The 20,174-nt window shown below is 38.7% G+C and overlaps 1 protein-coding gene across 3 annotated transcripts in view; it reads left to right on the forward strand.

Annotated features, from left to right (window-relative positions):
- Positions 1–20,174, forward strand: part of PHACTR2 (phosphatase and actin regulator 2) — a 291,343-nt gene that overhangs the window by 138,347 nt on the left and 132,822 nt on the right. The window contains exon 1 of one of the 3 annotated variants that reach the window (XM_055535827.1): positions 15,581–15,832. The exons of the other annotated variants lie outside the window; for them this stretch is intronic. Coding sequence (XP_055391802.1) covers positions 15,787–15,832 — 46 coding nt within the window. The 5' untranslated portion in view covers positions 15,581–15,786. Of the gene's footprint in view, positions 1–15,580; positions 15,833–20,174 lie in introns of those variants that run through there. 3 annotated transcript variants of the gene reach the window in all.

The raw sequence follows: 20,174 nt of genomic DNA on the forward strand, positions 1-20,174 counted from the left end.
GAACTATAGCCAGCCAGGCTCCTCTGTCCATGGGATTTTCCAGGCAAGAATACTGGAATGGGTAGCCATTCCCTTCTCCAGGGGATCTTCCTGACCCAGGGATTGAACCTGGTCTCCTGCATTGCAGGCAGATTCTTTACCCTCTGAGAACCAAGCCTTGATATAAACCTAGACAGAAGATGGGAAGAAAATAAGCCATGAATATTTAGTAAGTGCACTTTTGCCAGGCTATAATGAAAGTCTCATTCTTCACATGGTACTAATTATTTGCAGAATAAGGTACTAGATATTTCTACATTGACACAAATAATGGACTACAACTAAATACTCACATGTTCTTGCATAAAATGAAAATTTTATTACCCTAGATGAAATAGGGTAATATTTATCTCAGAAACAAAGCAAAACTTATCATCCTAAAATCACAGACTCAAGTGAGAAATGTTACGTTATGTTAGTGTTGAGTTATGTTGAGAAAGTTATGTTGAGTTAGTGTTGAGAAATGTTATGTTAGTGTTGAGTATTTTATTGATAAATGTAACTGAGCATTGTAGTCAGCATTGGTTCACAGAAACAAATCACTAGATGTATAATTGGCTCACAAAACAGTACGGTATATACACCTATAAAGAAGACATAAAAATCGGTAGAGAGGGAGAAATCTTTGGAGCTTTATGTGGGTTTTGGAATATGTATAGCAAAGCAAAACCCACAGCACTTTCTCCTGCTAAATAAATAAATAAAGAGAGAGAATAACAATATTCTTTTAAAGTATAACAATAAATCTTTCAGGTAAATATTCCTTTGTATTGTATATTGGGCCTCTTTCTGGTAAAGATTTCCCTTGTGCATTCTCATAATTGAAAGCCCTCTGCTTAAGGAAGTTGGGGAATGAAAACCCTTCAGTGTCAGAGTCTCATTGCTTTGGAGAGTTGTATATAGATTTTATATGGCAATATTCCAAGCCCATTTTGTATATCTACTTCTTAATTGTGTGATTATATGATTTCTCCCTGAATAAATCTTGTTTTGATGAAAGATTAAATCTAAACACCTGCAAGTTGCCTCATCCCCCTTCTTGGCTTCCATCTTTATCACCTGTTTGAAGAATGTGTCAGCTTTCCTTAGTTGAGAAGTAATTTGCAGTTACTGAAATCCATTTTATATTCTAATGCTTCAATAGTTACAACTTTCCCTAGAGGGCTGTTTTACCTGGAAACATCTTAGGTTTAGATTTAAGTTCTAATAAAACTAAATATGTTTTCAGAAACCAATCTTATAGCTTTTTCTTATTCTGCTTTAAAATACCAGAAGCATAAAAGTAAAGAACAGCTGAAGTTAAGCTTGTTAAATGTAAGAAACTACTTATTTGTAATTCCCTTAAGATGTCATTTGGAGTTTTAAAGATACCACTCTACTACAAATAACAAATACTACAGAGAGATATTTACTCTAAAGAAAACAAAAATAAGCAGGAGATTGGAGTTCTTCATCTGTTTTTAGTTACAGAATGCTGTGTTATTTAATAATGGAAGAAGTGGTTAAAAAATACTAAATATGCATCTGTGTTTTCCCCAGGATGCAGAATAGTAAGTTTTAAATTCACCTTTCTACTAGTGATGTTTCAGTTCTTGGAATTACTCAGATAGTTGTTTTTCATCTTGAATTTTCTTTACCTGCATTTCACTTACTTTTATTCATTGAAAAATGCGGAACATTCTCTTATTAAGAGAATTAGCCTTATTTACATGGGTGAATGAAGGTTCTGTATCAGTCAGTTCAGTTCAGTTGCTCATTCGTGTCCAATTCTTTGCAACCCCATGGACTGTAGAAGATTCTGTATATATCAAAGCAAATTTCTTGAATTTTATTTCTTTCATTTGCAACCTTTTTTTTTAATATTTTCCTTTCTTTGTTCTTTTTCTTTTTTCTTTCCTTTTTTAGCTTAATCAGTTTAATACTTACCTAATTTACTTATGTATTACTTCTCTCTGAATAAACTTCTGTTTTTAAAAATGCATTTAAAACTTTAAATATACCTCTGATTACCATATTACCACCATCTCTCATAATCTGTAATGCTTTCATTTCTTGTTCTTCACACATTATGTTACAATTTGATTTCCTTGTGTTACTTAGGAGTGCCTTTTTGTTTATTTGTTTTCAAAAAAGTATGGGAGGGTTGTTTCTTGACCACTGAGAATCCTGGGAAAACCCTTTTTATCGTATTACTTTATGTTAAAATCTCACCATATTATTGTGGATTTGTCTGTTTATACTTCTAATTCTGTTGTTGTTCAGTCGCTAAGTCGTGTCTGATTCTTTGTGACCCATGGACTGCAGCACTTCACTGTCTCCTTAAGTTTGCTCAAACTGGTGTCCACTGAGTCAGTGATGCCATCCAACCATCCCATCGTCTGTTGTCCCCTTCTCCTGCTGCCCTCAATCTTTCCTAGCATCAGGATCTTTTCCAACGAGTCGGCTCTTTGCATCAGCTGGCTAAAATATGGAGCTTCAGCTTCAGCATCAGTCCTTCCAATGAATATTCAAGGTTGATTTCCTTTAGGATTGACTGTTTTGATTTCCTTTCTGTCCAAGTGTCTTCTCCAGCACCGCAGTTCAAAAGCATCAATTCCTTGGTGCTCAGCTTTCTTTGTGGTCCAACTCTCACATCCATACATGACTACTGGAAAAACCATCGCTTTGACTATACAGACCTTTGTTGGCAAAGTGATGTCTCTGCTTTTTAATACACTGTCTTGGTTTATCATAGCTTTTCTGCCAAAGAGCAAGTGTCTTATTTTCATGGCTGCCGTCACCATCTGCAGTGATTTTGAAGCCCAAGAAAATAAAATCTGCCACTGTTTCCACTTTTTCCCCATCTATTTGCCATGAAGAGATGGGACTGGATGCCCATGAATGCTGAGTTTTAAGCCAGCTTTTTCACTCTCCACTAATTATAATCTTAACCAATTCTTACTCATCTTAACTTGTTAATATAAGTATTAGCTAATAATCTTAACTAATTCTGTTTTTGTTTTTTGTATTTTAAGATTCTGATGCTAGGGGCATACTAGCTGATAATTTGCACATCTATTTCTTGTTAAGTTACTTTTTATTATTATATAATCAGTACCTTTATGCAATTTATTGTTTTTGCATGCATATGTGCATGCTCAGTCATGTCCAGCTCTTTACAACCCCCTGGACTGTACCCCACAGGCAGGCTCCTCTGCTTGTGGAATTTTCCAAGTAAGAATACTGGAGTGGGTTGCCATTTCATCCTCCAGGGGATCTTCCCGACTCAGGGATCGAACTTGGATCTCCTGTGTCTCCTGCATTGGCAGATGGATTCTTTACCACTGGGAATAAATAAATAAATGGGATAATTTATAATAAATAAATAATAAATGGGATAATACATAAATAAATGGGAATCCCATTTATTATTTTTTATTGTTTTTACTTCAGCTTTAATTCATCTATTATTAATATTGAAATAGCAAATTTCCCTTAGTAAGTATTTGCTTAAGGATGTATTTTTCATGCTTTTATTTTCAGCTTTTGCTGTTTGGGATGTATCCTGTAAAATGGGCAGACATAGATATGTATTATATTTCTGCTCCCTCCAATCTTTTACTGTCATTAGATATGAATATTCCTTTCACATTTTTTGCAATTACTGTTTTGGACTTAATTTGACATCTTAATTTGTGTCATCTCTTTTAGCCAGCTCTTTTTCAAATTTTCCTTCATTTTCTTTTTTCGTTATTGGATTAGTGAAACATTTTTTATTCCCCTTCCTTTTATTTACTGATTTGGAAACTTACTATTATATTTTTATTATTATTTGAAATAGCACATTTTTCTGACAAACTCAAGAAGTATTTAGTTTGTCTATCCTCCTAACGTTAAAATTAGGACCTCAACATATGTTAAAATTCACTGACTACCTCTCCATTTTGCACAACCAATAGTTTATTAAATTCACCATAATTTTATCAGTTTTTATGCTCAGTGTTGTTTCTTGTCCACCTCTTTTGAGAACCCATGGACTATACAGTCCATGGAATTCTCCAGACCAGAATAGTGGAGTGGGTTGACATTTCCTTCTCCAGGGTATCTTCCCAACACCAGGATCGAACCCAGGTCTCCCGCATTGCAGGTGGATTCTTTACCAGCTGAGCCACCAGGGAACCCACACCAAGAATACTGGAGTGGGTATCCTATCCCTTCTCCAGGGGATCTTCCTAACCCAGGGATCAAACTGGGGTCTCCTGCATTATGGATAGATTCTCTACCAGCTGAGCTACAAGGGAAGCTCTGTATCCCACTCAATCTGAACTCTTTTTCTTTCTTGCTGAGGAATTTTCTATAGATGTACCTTTAGTGATTAACCACTTTCAGTGAGTGAGTTTTTGATTTGATGAATAATTATTTATCTGGGTATGGAATTCTAAGGTATGTCCCTATAACACCAAGCATATATGATTCTTTTGTCATCTTGATTTTATTGTGATTTCTTGTAGTGGCATCTGACTTCTCTACCCACTACTTTCTCTTTATTCTTAATACTCAATGTCCTACGATATATCCAAGTATAGGTTGATTTTTTCCCTTGGAAAAAATTATTTTCCTTCTGTACTTAGATGTCTAATTGAACATTTCAAATTTGAGCTTCTAATTTTTTATGCCAAACCCACTTCACTCACTGTTGTCTCAGACTTAATTAAGGACAACTCAGTCCTTCCAAGTGCTCAGACAAAATTTTGAAGTCATCCTTGCTTCATCTCTTTTCTCCCATACTCCACATTCAATCTATGAAGAAATTTGGCTCTACCTTAAAAATGTATCCAGAATCCAGGTACATTTCACTTTTCCCACTGCTGCCAACCTGGTCTAAGCCCCTGTCATATCTTGCCTTGTGTATTCTTGTAGTCTCTCCTTGTCTCTCTGCTTCCCACCTCGTCTCTTCTATCCTCTGCTCAGAAGCAACAGTGATTTTAAAATATAAGATAGATTATGCCATTCCTTTGCTCAAAATTATCATTGCTTCCCCATCTCACTTATAGTAAAAACCAAAGTCTTTATGGTCAGTTACAAGGTCTTACATGGCTTATAACCCCCTTCCCATGTCCTCTTAACTTACTGTCCTCCAGTCACATTGGCCCCTTAGTGTTTCTCACAGCATGCTCTCATCTTTATATGAAGTGGTCTTTTTGCTTAGGATGTGCTTTTTCCAGATAACCACGTGGCTAACTCCATCATGTCTTTTGAGTCTGTGTTCAATGATTGCCTTTTCAGTGAGGACTACTTTAACTATGACATACTAATCCATCTCTTTTACCCTTCCCTGTTTATTTCATAGCACTTTTCATTGTCTAAATTGCTATAAATTTTGTGGATTATGTTCGTTGCTTATTTTCTGTCCTTTCATAAAAATGTAAGTTCTCTGAGTGCATACATTTAAACTTTTTGTTTTAATTCTATATCTCGAATACCTAGAACAGAACTTGGTACAAAGAAGATGCATAATAAATATTTGTTAGATGACTGATATATATGTGCATGCATGCTAAGTTGCTTCAGTCATGTCCAGCTCTTTGTTACCCTATGGACTGTAGCCCGTGAGGATCCTTTGTCCATGGACTTCTCCAGGCAAAATTACTGGAGTGGGTTACCATGCTCTCCTCCAGGGGATCCTCCTGACCCAGGGATTGAACCCAAGTCTCTTGTGTCTCCTGCATGGGCAGATGGGTTCTTTACCACTGGCACCAACTGGGAAGCCCAACTGATATATGTATATATATATGATATGAAATACAGAAGATAAATATATATATTTATCTTCTATATTTTTACAGAATAGAAATACAGTGAAATATAGTTATAACCCAAATGCTCATTAACTGGTAAATAGACCATCAAAGCTTTGATATAGCCATACAGTGGAGCTTGACTCAGAACAAAATACTGATACAGACTACAACATGGAAGAATATCAAAACATTATGTGAAAAAAAACAGATATAGAAAATGTCATATGCTGTTATTCCATTTATATGAAATTTTCAAGAGTCTAAACTATGAAGATGAAAAGCCTGTCAGTAGTTGCCTGATGCCAGGGGGTGGGACTGGGATTAACTCCAAGAGGTGATGGAACTCTTTAGGGTTCTCAAAATTTTCTAACATCTGACTATGGTAGTGATTGCACTGTGCTGCTGCCGCTGCTGCTAAGTCACTTCAGTCGTGTCCGACTCTGTGCAACCCCATAGACGGCAGCCCACCAGGCTCCCCCGTCCCTGGGATTCTCCAGGCAAGAACACTGGAGTGGGTTGCCATTTCCTTCTCCAGTGCATGAAAGTGAAAAGTGAAAGTGAAGTCACTCAGTCATGTCTGACCCTCAGCGACCCCATGGACTGCAGCTTTCCAGGCTCCTCCATCCATGGGATTTTCCAGGCAAGAATACTGGAGTGGGGTGCCATTGCCTTCTCCAATTGCACTATATATTAACTAAAACACATTGTTTACTTAAAATGGGTAGAATTTAGAGTATGTAAATTATTCCTCAAAAGCTATAAGCAATAAAAAAAATACAATTAATATTAACTGCATACAATCAGAATTTAATTAGGAAGCACTTGACAATCTTTAGCTCATCTTCAGAATAAGTTGCTGACTCTGTATTGGGAAGATGTGGATTTAGCAGTTCATAAAGTTCAGAGCCTTCCCTGTAGCCATGCAGTGTTGGTGGAACACACCTCTATCACAGTACTCACTGTTATAGTCATTTACTTGTAAGACCCAACACCCACCCTCTACCATATATATATATATATATATATATACAAAGTTCAGGTACGGTCTGATCTTGAACAGGTATGGTCTACCTTGAACTCCAGCGTATGGTCTGTCCCTCAATTATCCTCGTGTTCTATGCCCTAGAGGTGTGAGGCCCATGGGAGATCCTGAGATAATTCTAGCTAAAGGACTAGATGATTATGAGTAGAATGGCATATAAAAGGAAATTTACCAGTCAGTGACAGAAATTGATATTGTCTCGCTATGCAGTCCATATAATATTACCAAAATCATACACTTATTCCTAGCTGTGTTTTTTTCATCCATGCTTCAAGCTGCTATAATTGAAGAAATCACATAAATGCTTATTCTTTGATTTATCATGCGTGTATTGAGTGCCCTCTATGTGCCACCCACTTTGTTAGGTTCTAAGGATGGATATGATAGTTAATAAAACAATGATTTGGAACTTATTTTAAACAATTACTTTCTTTAAATTGGGCAGTAATTATTAAAGATGTCTTGAGGGAATGTTCTCTATAGATTTTGGTTAGTAACTTAAAGATTATTAATTGTATACAGTTGTCAGAGTTTTAAATGCTGTGGATAAGTATTTTGTTTTTCTTGTAAAACGCAGTGCAGCAAACTACACTCTTTCTCCGGGGGTGAGGGAAAGTTTCTGGAAAAGGAAATTCCAGCACCACCCCTTGAGGTATTTATTTTCCAGAGTAAATCTTCCAACCATCCAGCTCAATCACTAAGTAAGCACACATGTGACACACCACGCCCTCTGCAGAGACTCACTCAGGGCAAAACAGAGTAGGTATTTTGTTAATCCTTTTAGCCTGAACAAGCAGTAGAAGAAAAACTCAGGAAATAAATCATATAAAAATATGAGAACAATAGGAAAGAAAAGCCTGTCTTACAGGTTTGTTTCCTGTTCTGTCTAATACTTCTGGAATGTGGTTTTCTCTCCTATTGATGCTGAATATAACTAGAATGTCTAAAGTTGTCATTCTTTTCTTAGCCAGAGTTCTCCTTTGTCTGTACATTATTACCCTGTTAAAACTAAAATCTCTCAGAATTGTCCAAACAAAAGTTTATAGGAAGCATTTGGTGACAATTGCTATAGAGTAACATTTTTTAAAAAGTAAACACAGGTTGCATATACAGAATTTCAACTGAAATTATAACATTCTATTTGCTTCTTAGCAGTTATGTGTTTCTAAGTAAGCTGACTTTCACAAAATGTAGCCGAGTTTTGGAGTAACACAAAGTTTTTTAAAACTGGAAGATATTCTAGTAAAAACCTACCTTAATGCTTAAAAACTTTTGCACACCAGTGTTTAGTTTCTGAGTTATATACTTTTTTTTACAGGATTATTAGAACCTCTTGTGTTAAAAATAGCTGTCTGACTTTAAAAATTGCCCTTTAGCACCTCCATCAGAGAAAGGGAGAAAAGACAGTTTTCTGTTCTTTAATAAATCTGATAATGGTAGGTAGGAAGAAAGTAAATGACTACACTGATCCTTTCAGATGATCTGTGAATGTCTGTTGTTTCTTCTGACCATTGTATCTAGAAAACAAACTATATTACATGCTCAGTCATGTTCAACTCACTGCGACCTCATGGACTATGGCCCACCAGGCTCCTCTGTCCATGGGATTCTCCAGGCAAAAATACTGGAGTGGATTGCCATTTCCTCCTCCAGGGGATCTTCCCAACCCAGGGATCCAACCCTGGTCTCTGACATCTCCAGCATTGGCAGGAGGATTCTTTAGCACTGCACCACCTTCCCAAGTTTTAATTACTACATTTCATTTCCTTCCCACTAGGAGGAGGTTTTCTGTGTCTGTAATTCCTATTACTCAGGCAAATGTCGTCATTCACTAGATCTTCATGGCCAAGTTCAGGAATGTTGTGATGTGCTCAGTCGTGTCCGACTCTTTGAGACCCCTGTGGACTGTGGCCCGCCAGGCTCCTCTGTCCACGGGATTCTCCAGGCAAGAGCACTGGAGTGGGTTGCCATTTCCTTCTCCAAGTCCAGAAATAAGTGTAACCAGTTAGGAGAGCTTCATCTACTTGTACGTGGCCACCACCAACCACTATTCTTCCTGAAGCACCACTGCTCTGATCAACTGTCTCATCTTCTGAGCTCTGCCTAACCCTTTCCCCAGCCCTGCACCCCTGCCCACCTGCTGGCACCTCAAAATGGGGTCCTAGCAGACATCATCTGGGAGAGAAGACACCTACGATGAGTTCTCATGGCACGTGTGCTTTGAGGGCAGATCTCACTCTTTCTCCTGCTCCAAGCTAGATGTGGCCACTAGAAAAGCCTGTCAGTGACCTAAGTTACAGTATTTGGTAATAATGACTGTACTTATTATAAACTGTCTCTCTGGCCACCAAATTGTATGTCTACAATTTGGACTTTGACCTAGTAGGAAAGGACTTTTCCACAGATTGCTAAGGTTTAAGTTTATGTCTGCTTTTAACTTTTATCTAATGTAATGAGTGACTTCCACCCATGAAAAGTGCAAGCGTCACTTGGGTACCCCCGGTGGATGAACTTAATAACCCCTACATTGGACAAGCCAGTGGAATCTGTCTTATAGGGGAGAATGCTTGAAAACCTCAAGAAGAGCAACCTCTGTCAAAAGGCAAACAAGTTTCAGGGAGAAAATTCTCTCTAATCTACCCAATTTAATTTCTTTCTGAAAGTAAAGAAAAAAAAAATCACAGAAGATCTTTCAGGGGTTGAAAAATATTTAGACTGTATTGTGGAAAAAATCAGTAGATGCTGTCGGTCTATATTTTTAGGAAGGTTTAACATACACTGTTCCACACAGTCAGTCATGATATAATTTGATGACCGCATACTATGAAAGATGAAATAGTGCTATGCTGAAGACAGCTCATATAGGCCAGTTGTTATATTTCCAGAAATTTGGCAAACAAGGTGATATAATCTTGCAAGCCAGTTGACCACTCATTGAATTGGTCATCATAGGAATATTTATATCATAGAAAAACAGCAAACCAATTGTTGAGCATTTACCAGGATATCACTGGATAAGAAATTGGCTTAGAAATATAGACTGAAGAGCAGGACCAATGGGATAAATGCTGAAGATTTATGAACAGATAGTTTCCTCTGAGTTAGATGTTGGCACTAATTTTCTTTAGCACTTTTATAAATTCTCTGGAAAGAGGTAACACACAGAGAAATGTCCCTTTTTTTTTTTCAGATGACATTAAACATTTGCACAGTTAAACTATAAATTCAAGAAAATAACACCCAGAGCTCTTAGTAAAATTGTGAGTTGGCTCAATAATAGCAGATGAGCTGTAATAAAACAATAAAAAGGCAATTGGGGGAAGATTGTCTTAACATACTCTTGTTAGATGATAGATTCTAACCTTTATATTTTGACCTATAAATGAAATTTAGGGATTTCTGTAGACTTCTTCTATGTTCACGAATATAATTTGTTAGTTGTGATAAAAAGGATGTTAAAACACCATGCCTCATCGGAAGCACTGGAAACAAAATAGAATAAACTGTCCCACCCTTATAAAGAAATCTTAATGCACACTTCCTGCAGTTTTGGTTGACATGCTTCAAGGATAATGTAATGGAACTGGAAAAATTTCAGAGGAAAGTGTGTAACCTGATAGAGGGATTATAAGAATCCCAGATGAGGCTAAGATTATATTAACTAGCAAATCATGAAAGGTTTTGGATAAAGTAAATATAGATGGATTTAGCAAATCCTGAAAGACCAGAGCTATAGTGTACCCCTTTGATGTCTGAAATACAAATTTGGAGAAGAAATAAAAGGAAACACATTATTGTTTCTCAAGGAGGAGTAATGATAGCAAAAATAACATTGTACCTCAAAGTTTAGCTTTTGTCAATTTCAAAGAAAATCGTTATATTTACATATAATGTAAATGTACCAAACAGATAGAGCCAACTCATTGGAAAAGACCCTGATGCTGGGAAAGATTGAAAGCGAAGGAGAAGGGGGTGGCAGAGGATGACATGGTTAGATAGCATCACCAACTCGATGGACATGAATCTGAGATAGTGAAGGACAGGGGAGCCTGGCGTGCTGCAGCCCATGGTGTCGCAAAGAATCTGACAGTACTTAGTGACTGAACAACAACAACATATTCTAATTTGCAAAATTTACTGTATATTGCCTCTGATCAGTGACCTCCCCTCAGTTAGGCTCTTATCGATAGAAAAAGGAGTGAGAAGCTTCCTCTTCTCAACCTAGAGTGAGACAACACACAATCTGCCTTTTTATGGTTGTTGTTTTAAGGCGATTTAAAGGAAGAAACAGAAGAGCCATTATAATTGTTTTCTCTCACTGCCGAACCCTCAAGGTAGAATGTGTTCCCAAAGCACACCAGTTTTCCACTTTATAAGGAAATTTAGTTGGGATTAATTTCATTGTCCTAATTAGAACTCACAGTTTGGTTAATCCTCAAATTCATTGAAAAAAAAAAATCAGGGTTTCTTTATGGCACTGATCCACCAGCTCTGCAGTGGCAGCTCGGATGGATTGAGGTCTCTATGGCTTTGGTGACCCTACTTAAGCATTCCCACCCGCCTCTCCTGGCTCTGCTCCCAGCCTGGCTACCACTGCAGCCCCCCTCACCTGCCCTCGGGGTTTGGGGAGAAGGCAGTGCCTCTAGGCTAGGTGTTTTTGCTCAGAAAAGATGTCAGTCTTCCTGGGGCGTCAGGCTTTGAGCTCTACCAAGGTCCAGCTGGCCTGGCACCGGGCCTGTCTCTGTAAGGGCTGTGTTTGTGTTAATCGCTCAGTCGTGTGCGACTCTTTGTGACCGCATGGACTGTAGCCTGCCAGGCTCCTCTGTCCATGGGATTCTCCAGGCAAGAATACTGGAGTGGGTTGCATTCCCTTCTCCAGGGGATCTTTCCAACCCAGGGATTGGACCTGAGTCTCCTGCATTGCCCGCAGATTCTTTACCTTCTGAGCCACCAAGGAAGCCCCTGGAAGGACTAGGGAACAGTTTTTTTTTTTTTTTTTTATGTCATTTCTTTTTTTTTTTTTTTTAATTTTATTTTATTTTTAAACTTTACATAACTGTATTAGTTTTGCCAAATATCAAAATGAATCCGCCACAGGTATACATGTGTTCCCCATCCTGAACCCTCCTCCCTCCTCCCTCCCCATTCCATCCCTCTGGGTCGTCCCAGTGCACCAGCCCCAAGCATCCAGTATCGTGCATCGAACCTGGACTGGCAACTCAGTTTTGTTATTGTGTCAACTTTACTCAAGTTAACTCACTTGAGAAACTAACCATTTTTAACTTTGTCTAGGTGATGAATGTGTAGGAGAGTGAATTGTAGTGCTCCCAAAGTGCCTTTCTTTCTCTGATATAAATGTGTTTATAAGGACCTAGTCCAGTGATTCTTGGATGTGTTTGCTGCATCGAGATGTTAGGGACTGGGTTTGTATCCAGTGGGGATACAGTCTGAAAATGGGTCCCTTTCTGTAAAGATGGGAAAGGAGCTCAAAGTGGAGATCTGAGCAGTGGGGTTAAGCCAAACCCCTGAAGTGACCCTTCCACCCAACTTCTCTCAGGTTCTTAGGAGGATGCTTTTCAAAGCCCAGTGCTCCAAGCCTGGTCTCATCTGAGTCCCTGGCAGGTTCATGTGTGAACCACATTAGACCCCAGTGACCGGAAGACTCTGTAATTGTTTTATGTGTACACATGAATACATAAATGCCAGCATTTTAAATAATTTGCAAATGTCTTTGTAGCCATTCAAAAGAAATATCAAGGTTTCTTAAGAGTGAATTAGGAAAAAGGAAGTAGATAATTGATCATACTATTCTAGGGAAAGAGTTTTCCCCACAATAGAGGGTGGGCTATTTGGGTATGAAAAAAGTAGGGCAATTTATTTAAATGATAAGACAGACAAGCAAACATCTTTCAAAAAACAAAACTAGGCTCTATGTGATCTTAATAATACGAACTTTAGGAAAAAATTTGCATGTGTAAAGCATTAATAATTTATTATTTTATAAAATAGATATACTATACAGATTTATTTTGAAAAAAATTTTATTGGCATATAGTTGGTTTACAAAGTTGTGTTAGTTTCTGCTGAACAGCAAAGTGAATCAGTTATACACATCCATATATCCACTCTTTTTAAGATTCTTTTCCCATATAGGTCATTGCTGCTATGTCGCTTCAGTTGTGTCCAACTCTGTGCAACCCCAGAGACGGCAACCCACCAGGCTCCCCCGTCCCTGGGATTCTCCAGGCAAGAACAGTGGAGTGGGTTGCCATTTCCTTCTCCAATGCGTGAAAGTGAAAAGTGAAAGTGAAGTCGCTCCGTCGTCTCCGACTCTTAGCAACCCCATAGACTGCAGCCCACCAGGCTCCTCCATCCATGGGATTTTCCAGGCGAGAGTACTGGAGTGGGTTGCCATTGAATATTAGTTGTGCTATACAGTAGGTTCTTCTTAGTTATCTATTTTATATATGGCAGTGTATATATGTCAGTCCCAATATTCCAATTTATCTTTCTCTTTCCCACTCCCTCTCCCCTCCTCCCAGCAATAATTTTTTTTGATTCCACATATAATCGATATCATGTGATATTTGTCTTTCTCTGACTTACTTCACTCAGTATGACAATCTCTTAACTCATCCATGTTGCTGCAAATGGCATTATTTTGCTGTTTATTATGGCTGAGCAATATTCTATTGTATATATCTGCCACATCTTCTTTATGCATTTCTCTCTTAATGGACATTGAGATAACTTCCATGTCTTGGCTACTGTAAATAGTGCTGCAGTGAATATTAGGGTGCATGGATCATTTCAAATTATGGTTTTCTCTGGATATATGCCCAGGAGTGGATTGCAGGATCATATGGTAGCTCTATTTTTAGTTTTTTAAGGAACCTCCATACTGTTCTCCATAATGACTATACCAATTTACATTCCCCCATCAACAGTGTAGGACAGTTCTCTTTTCTCCATACCCTCTCTAGCACTTATTGTTTGTATATTTTTTAATGATGGCCAATTTGACCTGTGTGAGGTGATATCTCATTGTAGTTTTGATTTGCATTTCTCTAATAATTATATACTATATAGATTTTTAATAGTTCACAGTCGACTGCCTGGGATAACCTAAAATGTGAAAGCTGTGGCAAGTGACCTAAATATAGTTTTTAATAAAATACACTTTTAAGGGAAGGGGAGGGATAAATTGGGAGATTGGGATTGACATATTCACACTACTGTATATAAAAGAGATAACCTAATGGGGACCTACTGTATAGCACAGGGACCTGTACTCAATACTCTATAATGACCTATATGGGAAAAGAGTGAGTATGTGTGTATGTATAACTGATTCACTTTGCTGTACAGCAGAAACTCACACAACATTGTAAATCAACTATACTTCAATAAAAATCAGTTAAAAATTAAAATATATGCTTTTTTTGGAATCCCCTTCTGGTCCAGTGGTTAGGGCTTGGCACTCGCACTGCCGGGATCCAAGACTTTATCTGTAGTAGAGGAGCTAAAATCCCATAAGCCTTCGTAGCCCAGCCCCCTAAAAAAAATACACTTCACAAACTTTTTAATGAAATATATAGGTTCATTGCTAAGTCTAAGTCGCTTCAGTCGTGTCCGACTCTGTGAGACCCCATAGAAGGCAGCCCACCAGCCTCCCCCGTCCCTGGAATTCTCCAGGCAAGAACACTGGAGTGGGTTGCCATTTCCTTCTCCAATACATGAAAGTAAAAAGTGAAAGTGAAGTCACTCAGTCCTGTCCGACTCTTTGCGACCTCATGGACTACAGACTACCAGGCTCCTCTGTCCATGGGATTTTCCAGGCAGGAGTACTGGAGTGGGGTGCCAGTGCCTTCTCCATATAGGTTCATAAAAATGTACAAATCATAATATACTGTTCAACGAATTTCCATTAAGTGAATCACATTTCTGTAACCAACACCCTAATGCCATATCTATCTCTACCTAGCGATCTATATAGATGGAGATAGACATGGCATCTAGAGTTCTCATCAATCTTAAATACCAAGAGTATTTACTTGTATTCATATTTTTAAGAAGTTAGAGGTTAAGATTTAATTACAGTAGTATTGAGTTTAACTTTTATGGAATTTTAGCTTCTAAAATAAATTACTGTGGTCTTCACCTTTTGGACATTTTAAACACACAGTTTCATAGTCTCACAGTGATTCTTTTGAATATAGGAGAGGTGAGCATCGCAGAGTTTAGATGGTAGAGAGCAAAGCGTATCCTTTGTTGATCTGACACATAGACCCATCATTCAGATTTACTGTTCAACCTGATTGAGGCCACTAATACTGCAAAATTCTATTTGTTAAAAGGAAGATTTTTAAAACGAGAAAAAAAATGCACACATAACAGGAATGAGAGGAAGGAACTAACTTTCTAGAAACAAATTTTCTTAAATTAAGTACCGTGACTAAGTACTTTAATTCCTTTTCTTCCAGCCCTAAAGGATCATTTGCCAGTGAACCTTTTAAGTTTAATGGGGAGTCGCCCGAACTCTCTGCTATTGGGGGGTGGGGGGGTTGCGGGGCTCACAACCCCCGCAGGCGCGGCCGGACCAGCCCGAGCCTCTCCCCTGCCCACTTCCTCGCCCCCCTCATTCCACCGCCCCCGTCGCCCACTCCCCCTCTCTCCTCCCCCGTGACCCTTGACCCCAGCTAATCTGCATAGAGGAATGACAGGCATCCGCTGGGCAGGATCCGCCGCGCCGGCTACGGCCGGCCGGACTGGGAGACCCGCGAAGGGGGAGAAGGTGAGGGGACTCGGCGGGCAGCTCCGCAACGACTGGGAAATGAACGCTTGGAACTCTGTCTGCGAGCGGACCCATGATCCAAGGACCGAAAGAGCCGCGTGATCGCCGGAGCTGGCCCTGCGACCCGAGACATGGGCCAGACCTCGGTCTCCACGCTGTCCCCGCAGCCCAGCAGCGGTGAGTCCGGGGCGCGCGCGATGCGCTCCAGCCGTGCGGGCGCGGGATCCGCTCGGGGCAGCGGGGGCGGCCGAGGGCTCCTCGGCGAGCCGGGCTCTGCCCGCACCGGCCGAGTCCCTCCGAGAAACCCGAGAGGTAGCGCTCCCCCAAACTCTTTGTCGTGGAAAAGTGGAATGCCTTTTGGGATCCAGCCGATTTTACCTTAAAGGCACAGGCTCCATTTTCTGTCGGAGATGCCTCGCTTTGGGGTCGGTCTGAATCACTTCTGAGCCTGAAATTTACGAGAAACGCCATATGCGTATTGCTTTGTTTTTAAAACGCGAAACTTAAAGAGCAAGATAAACGCGCCAACAGGTTTCTCTGTATTTACACTTGGCTTCTAAGCAGACTAGAACTGAATTCTTTCAAGCTTGTCAACTGATTTATGGTTTGTTTTTTCGGAGTAGAGTGCTGATTGCCCTCTCTTATCCAGGCAGAATGTTGAATACTTAGTAACAGAAAAAAGCTTAATTGTTTTAAATGATACTTTTTTATTAGACAGGCTGTAAAACTAGGGGAAACTTTTCATGAACTCAGTTATGTAGTTTTATGGAAACATGTGTAATGTTTCTGACCTCTATTGCCCCGTTTGAAGTATCATTTTTTCATTTTCTTAAAAGAAAAAAAGGAAGGTACGTATGTCTGGCGTTTCTCCAGTAGTGTAGGGACAAACAACCTTTTGATGGGGATACTTGTGCTTGGACAATGAGATAAGTTTCAAAGGTACTATTTTGACATTTTTTTCCGTCAAGAATTAAAAAAAATCCTCAGAGGGGACATTTACGTTATTTCTTGAGGTATTTGATGCACTTTGCAAATTGAGTAAACAGCAACAGGATCTTGCTGAAAGGAAATGACAGGGCGCAGATGAAGTTTTTTTGTTTGTTTGTTTTTTTGTTTTTAATCAGCTCCAGGATGTCTCTAACTCGATAGGATTCTACCATTCCAGCTTCACCCCACTTGGGTTGGTTTAGATTGCAGAACTTCACTCCTTGAAATATTATAAGATTTTGCCTCAGGAGAACCAACCCCTCTGCAAAGGAGAGAAATCAGAGTCCAGAAGAAATCACACCTTCCCTTACTGTTCATGACGAGGTTGTACAGTGCTGCTGAACAGAAGAGACTTCATATTGATAGTGTTTGGGGGGATTTTGGAGGGGAGTGTTGATTAGGATCTTAATCATAGTGTAAACTATTTTGTGCAATTAAGACTTACTCTCATTTGTCTTACTTTAAAGCAGTGTGACTTCTTTCAAGAAAGAGTTATATATTTAAATTTCTGCACTGGCAAAACATAGAATTAGATGAGTACTCTGGTACAATAGGTATAAAGTCCTGCTCTGAATTTAGTTCTTTAGCCACACAGTATTATTAGGGTTAATATGTAAAAAGTGAATTTTGCTTTTATAAAAATCAAGGAATGTTACATAAATGATGCTAAGATGCAGAGTAGAATTCTGAAATGCAACCTCTTGGGTTGTGTGAGTGCTCAGTTCTATTACACTCTGTGACCCTATGGATGGTAGCCCACCAGGCTCCTCTGTCCATGGGCTTTTCTGGGCAAGAATACTGGAGTGGGTTGCCATTTCCTTCCTTCTCCAGGGAATATTCCCTACGCAGGGATTGAACCTATATCTCTTGTGTCTCCTGCATTGGCAGGTGGATTCTTTACCACCGTGCCCCCTGGTAAGCCCTCCTAACTCTTACCCGGCACAGCAAAAAACACCCAGATTGCTATAATTCCTAATACACTGATTAATCATGTCAAGAGATTGGGCAGTTTATTAAGACAAAAAGTAACTTAAAAAATTATGCTTGACCATAAAAGATATTTCAAAGAAATATTTCATGGAATGGTGTTTAAATAACAGGTCTTATGTTTAGTTGATTAAAAGCTTGTATATATTCAAGTGTCCAATCCAGACATCATGAGTAGAGGGTTTCTTGGTTTTGTTTGGTTGGTTTAGGGGCAATGGTTGCTGTGATTGAAGTTTTTTGATGGTTAAAAGCAGTCCGATTTTCTCATGATGCCCTCTAAGTGTATTATTATCACTCCATTTCCCTGAAGTTTCACCATCAGATTCCAAATGAAAATGAAAAAAACAACAAAAACAGAACCCGTGGTTGCCATATCTAAGTTTTGTATTGATGTTGGTGTTCTTCTCTGAGTCTGAAAACATCAGACCCTCTACTCTTCCAAGTATCTTGTTGACTCTTGTTAGCTGTTTGCCACTGGCTTCACGAGTGGTGTGAAGATACTTGTTCTGTGTGATCTCAGTTATCTACTAGGTGTTCTAGTCTATAGCGGCTGCTAGGGATTACAGTGGTGAAGATAATTCCCCTGTTAAATGCTTAACAGAATCTAAGAAGTCAATAGTAGCATAGAGGCCGATAGTTTACAGCTGTTGCTCAACTTGGGCTTTTGTAAAAATCAGCTCTGTGGGCCACGGGTCAGCTTGCTTCTCTTTGTCCATTTCAGACTCTCTTGAACCCTTCAGTTTAGGACCACATCTGTTTCTCTGGGTTCTAAGAAGACCAGTGATAATTAATTATTGCTGAAAACATGCAATTAGAGTCATTGTTTGTATTTTTTAAAACAGCTTTATTGACATATAATTAGCATACCGTTTTTCAGTATTTTCACAGTGTTCTGCAACCATCAGTCCCTATTCCCATCCTTCTCAATCCTCCATTCCTAGACCTGCTGCTGCTGCTGCTGCTAAGTCACTTCAGTCGTGTCCGACTCTGTGCGACCCCATAGACAGCAGCCCACCAGGCTCCCCCGTCCCTGGGATTCCTAGACCTAATTAACCACTAATCCACTTTCTGTCTCTGTAGGAAGAATATATGTAAGTGGGATCATACAACACAACATGCCTTTTATGACTGGTTTCTTTCACTTAGCACGATGTTTTCAAGGGTCTGCCGTGTGTAGCATGTATCGGTGCTTCATTTGTTTTGTATTGCCTAATGATATCCCACTGTATTAATGTACCACATTTTATTTATCCATCTGTCAGTTGGTCATTTGGGTTATTAATATTTTTACTTCTTGTCTCTCTGAATAGTACTGCCATGATCTTCAAGTAAAAGTTTTTCTTGAATATATTTTCATTTCTCTTGGGTAATGGAAGTATTTCTAGGAGTGGAATTGCTGGGTCATATGTTAATTCCACATTTATGTTACATTTTAAGGAACCACTTGCTTTGCAGAGTGGCTGTACCATTTTCCATTGCCTCCAGCAGTGTATGAAGGTTCCAGTTTCTCTGCATCCTCATCATTTGTTATTATATTTTGATTATGGCTATCCAACAAGTGTGAAGTTATATTTCATTGTGATTATGATTTGCATTTCCCTGATTACTAATGACATTGTGCATCTTTTTGTGTGCTTATTGGCCATTCGTATATCCTCTTTGGAGAAATGTCTATTCAGATCTTTTGCCTAATTTTAATTAGCAATTTGACTTCCTATTATTGCGTTATAAGAGTTCTCTGTATACTGGATGCAAATCCCTTATCAGATAATGTGATTTGCAGATATTTTCCCCTTCTCAGAGTTGTCTTTTCATTTTTTCTTCCTTTTCAGTTTTCTGATCCTATGATTTGCAACTGAAATTTTTTGTCCAGTTTATCTGTTTTGTCATTTGCATTTTTGGTTTCCTTGCTGGGAAACCATAGCCTAACCAACAACAAGATTTACACATGTTTTCTTTGAAAAGTTTTATAATTTTAGCTCATACATTCAGGTCTGTGATACATTTTAAGTTAGTTTTTATGTGTAGTATGATAGGGATTGTGTTGAACTTGTAGATTAATTTGAGTGATACTGTTCTCTTAACAATGAAGTGTTTCAGCCCATAAAGGCAAGGAATGGAAATGGACATTGTGTTGTCTTTCCATTTAATTCAGATCTTCTTTGATTTTTTTTTCCCACAACGTTTATTAGTTTTCAGTGTATTAAAGCTTGTCGTTCCTTTGTTAAATTTATTGTTTATCAGTATTTTTATCATTTTGTGCTAGTTTAAATGAAATTGCATTATTTCATTTTCAGAATATTGCTTGCCAGTGATAGAATATACATTTTTATATATTGATTTATTCATTGAGTTTTATATATTGATCTTGTCGCCTGTAAATTTGCTGAACTCAGTTTTTTAGTCCTAATAGTTCTTTAGTGGCTCCTTTAGCATTGCTATATACAAGATCATATTATACTCAAGATATATATACAAGGTCATGTGCAAATAGAGATACCTTAACTTAATCTTTTCCATCTGAATGTCTTTTCTTTTCCTTGTC

Source organism: Bubalus kerabau, chromosome 9 (assembly GCF_029407905.1).
Source record: "Bubalus kerabau isolate K-KA32 ecotype Philippines breed swamp buffalo chromosome 9, PCC_UOA_SB_1v2, whole genome shotgun sequence".
In the NCBI taxonomy this organism is placed as follows: Eukaryota; Metazoa; Chordata; class Mammalia; order Artiodactyla; family Bovidae; genus Bubalus; species Bubalus kerabau.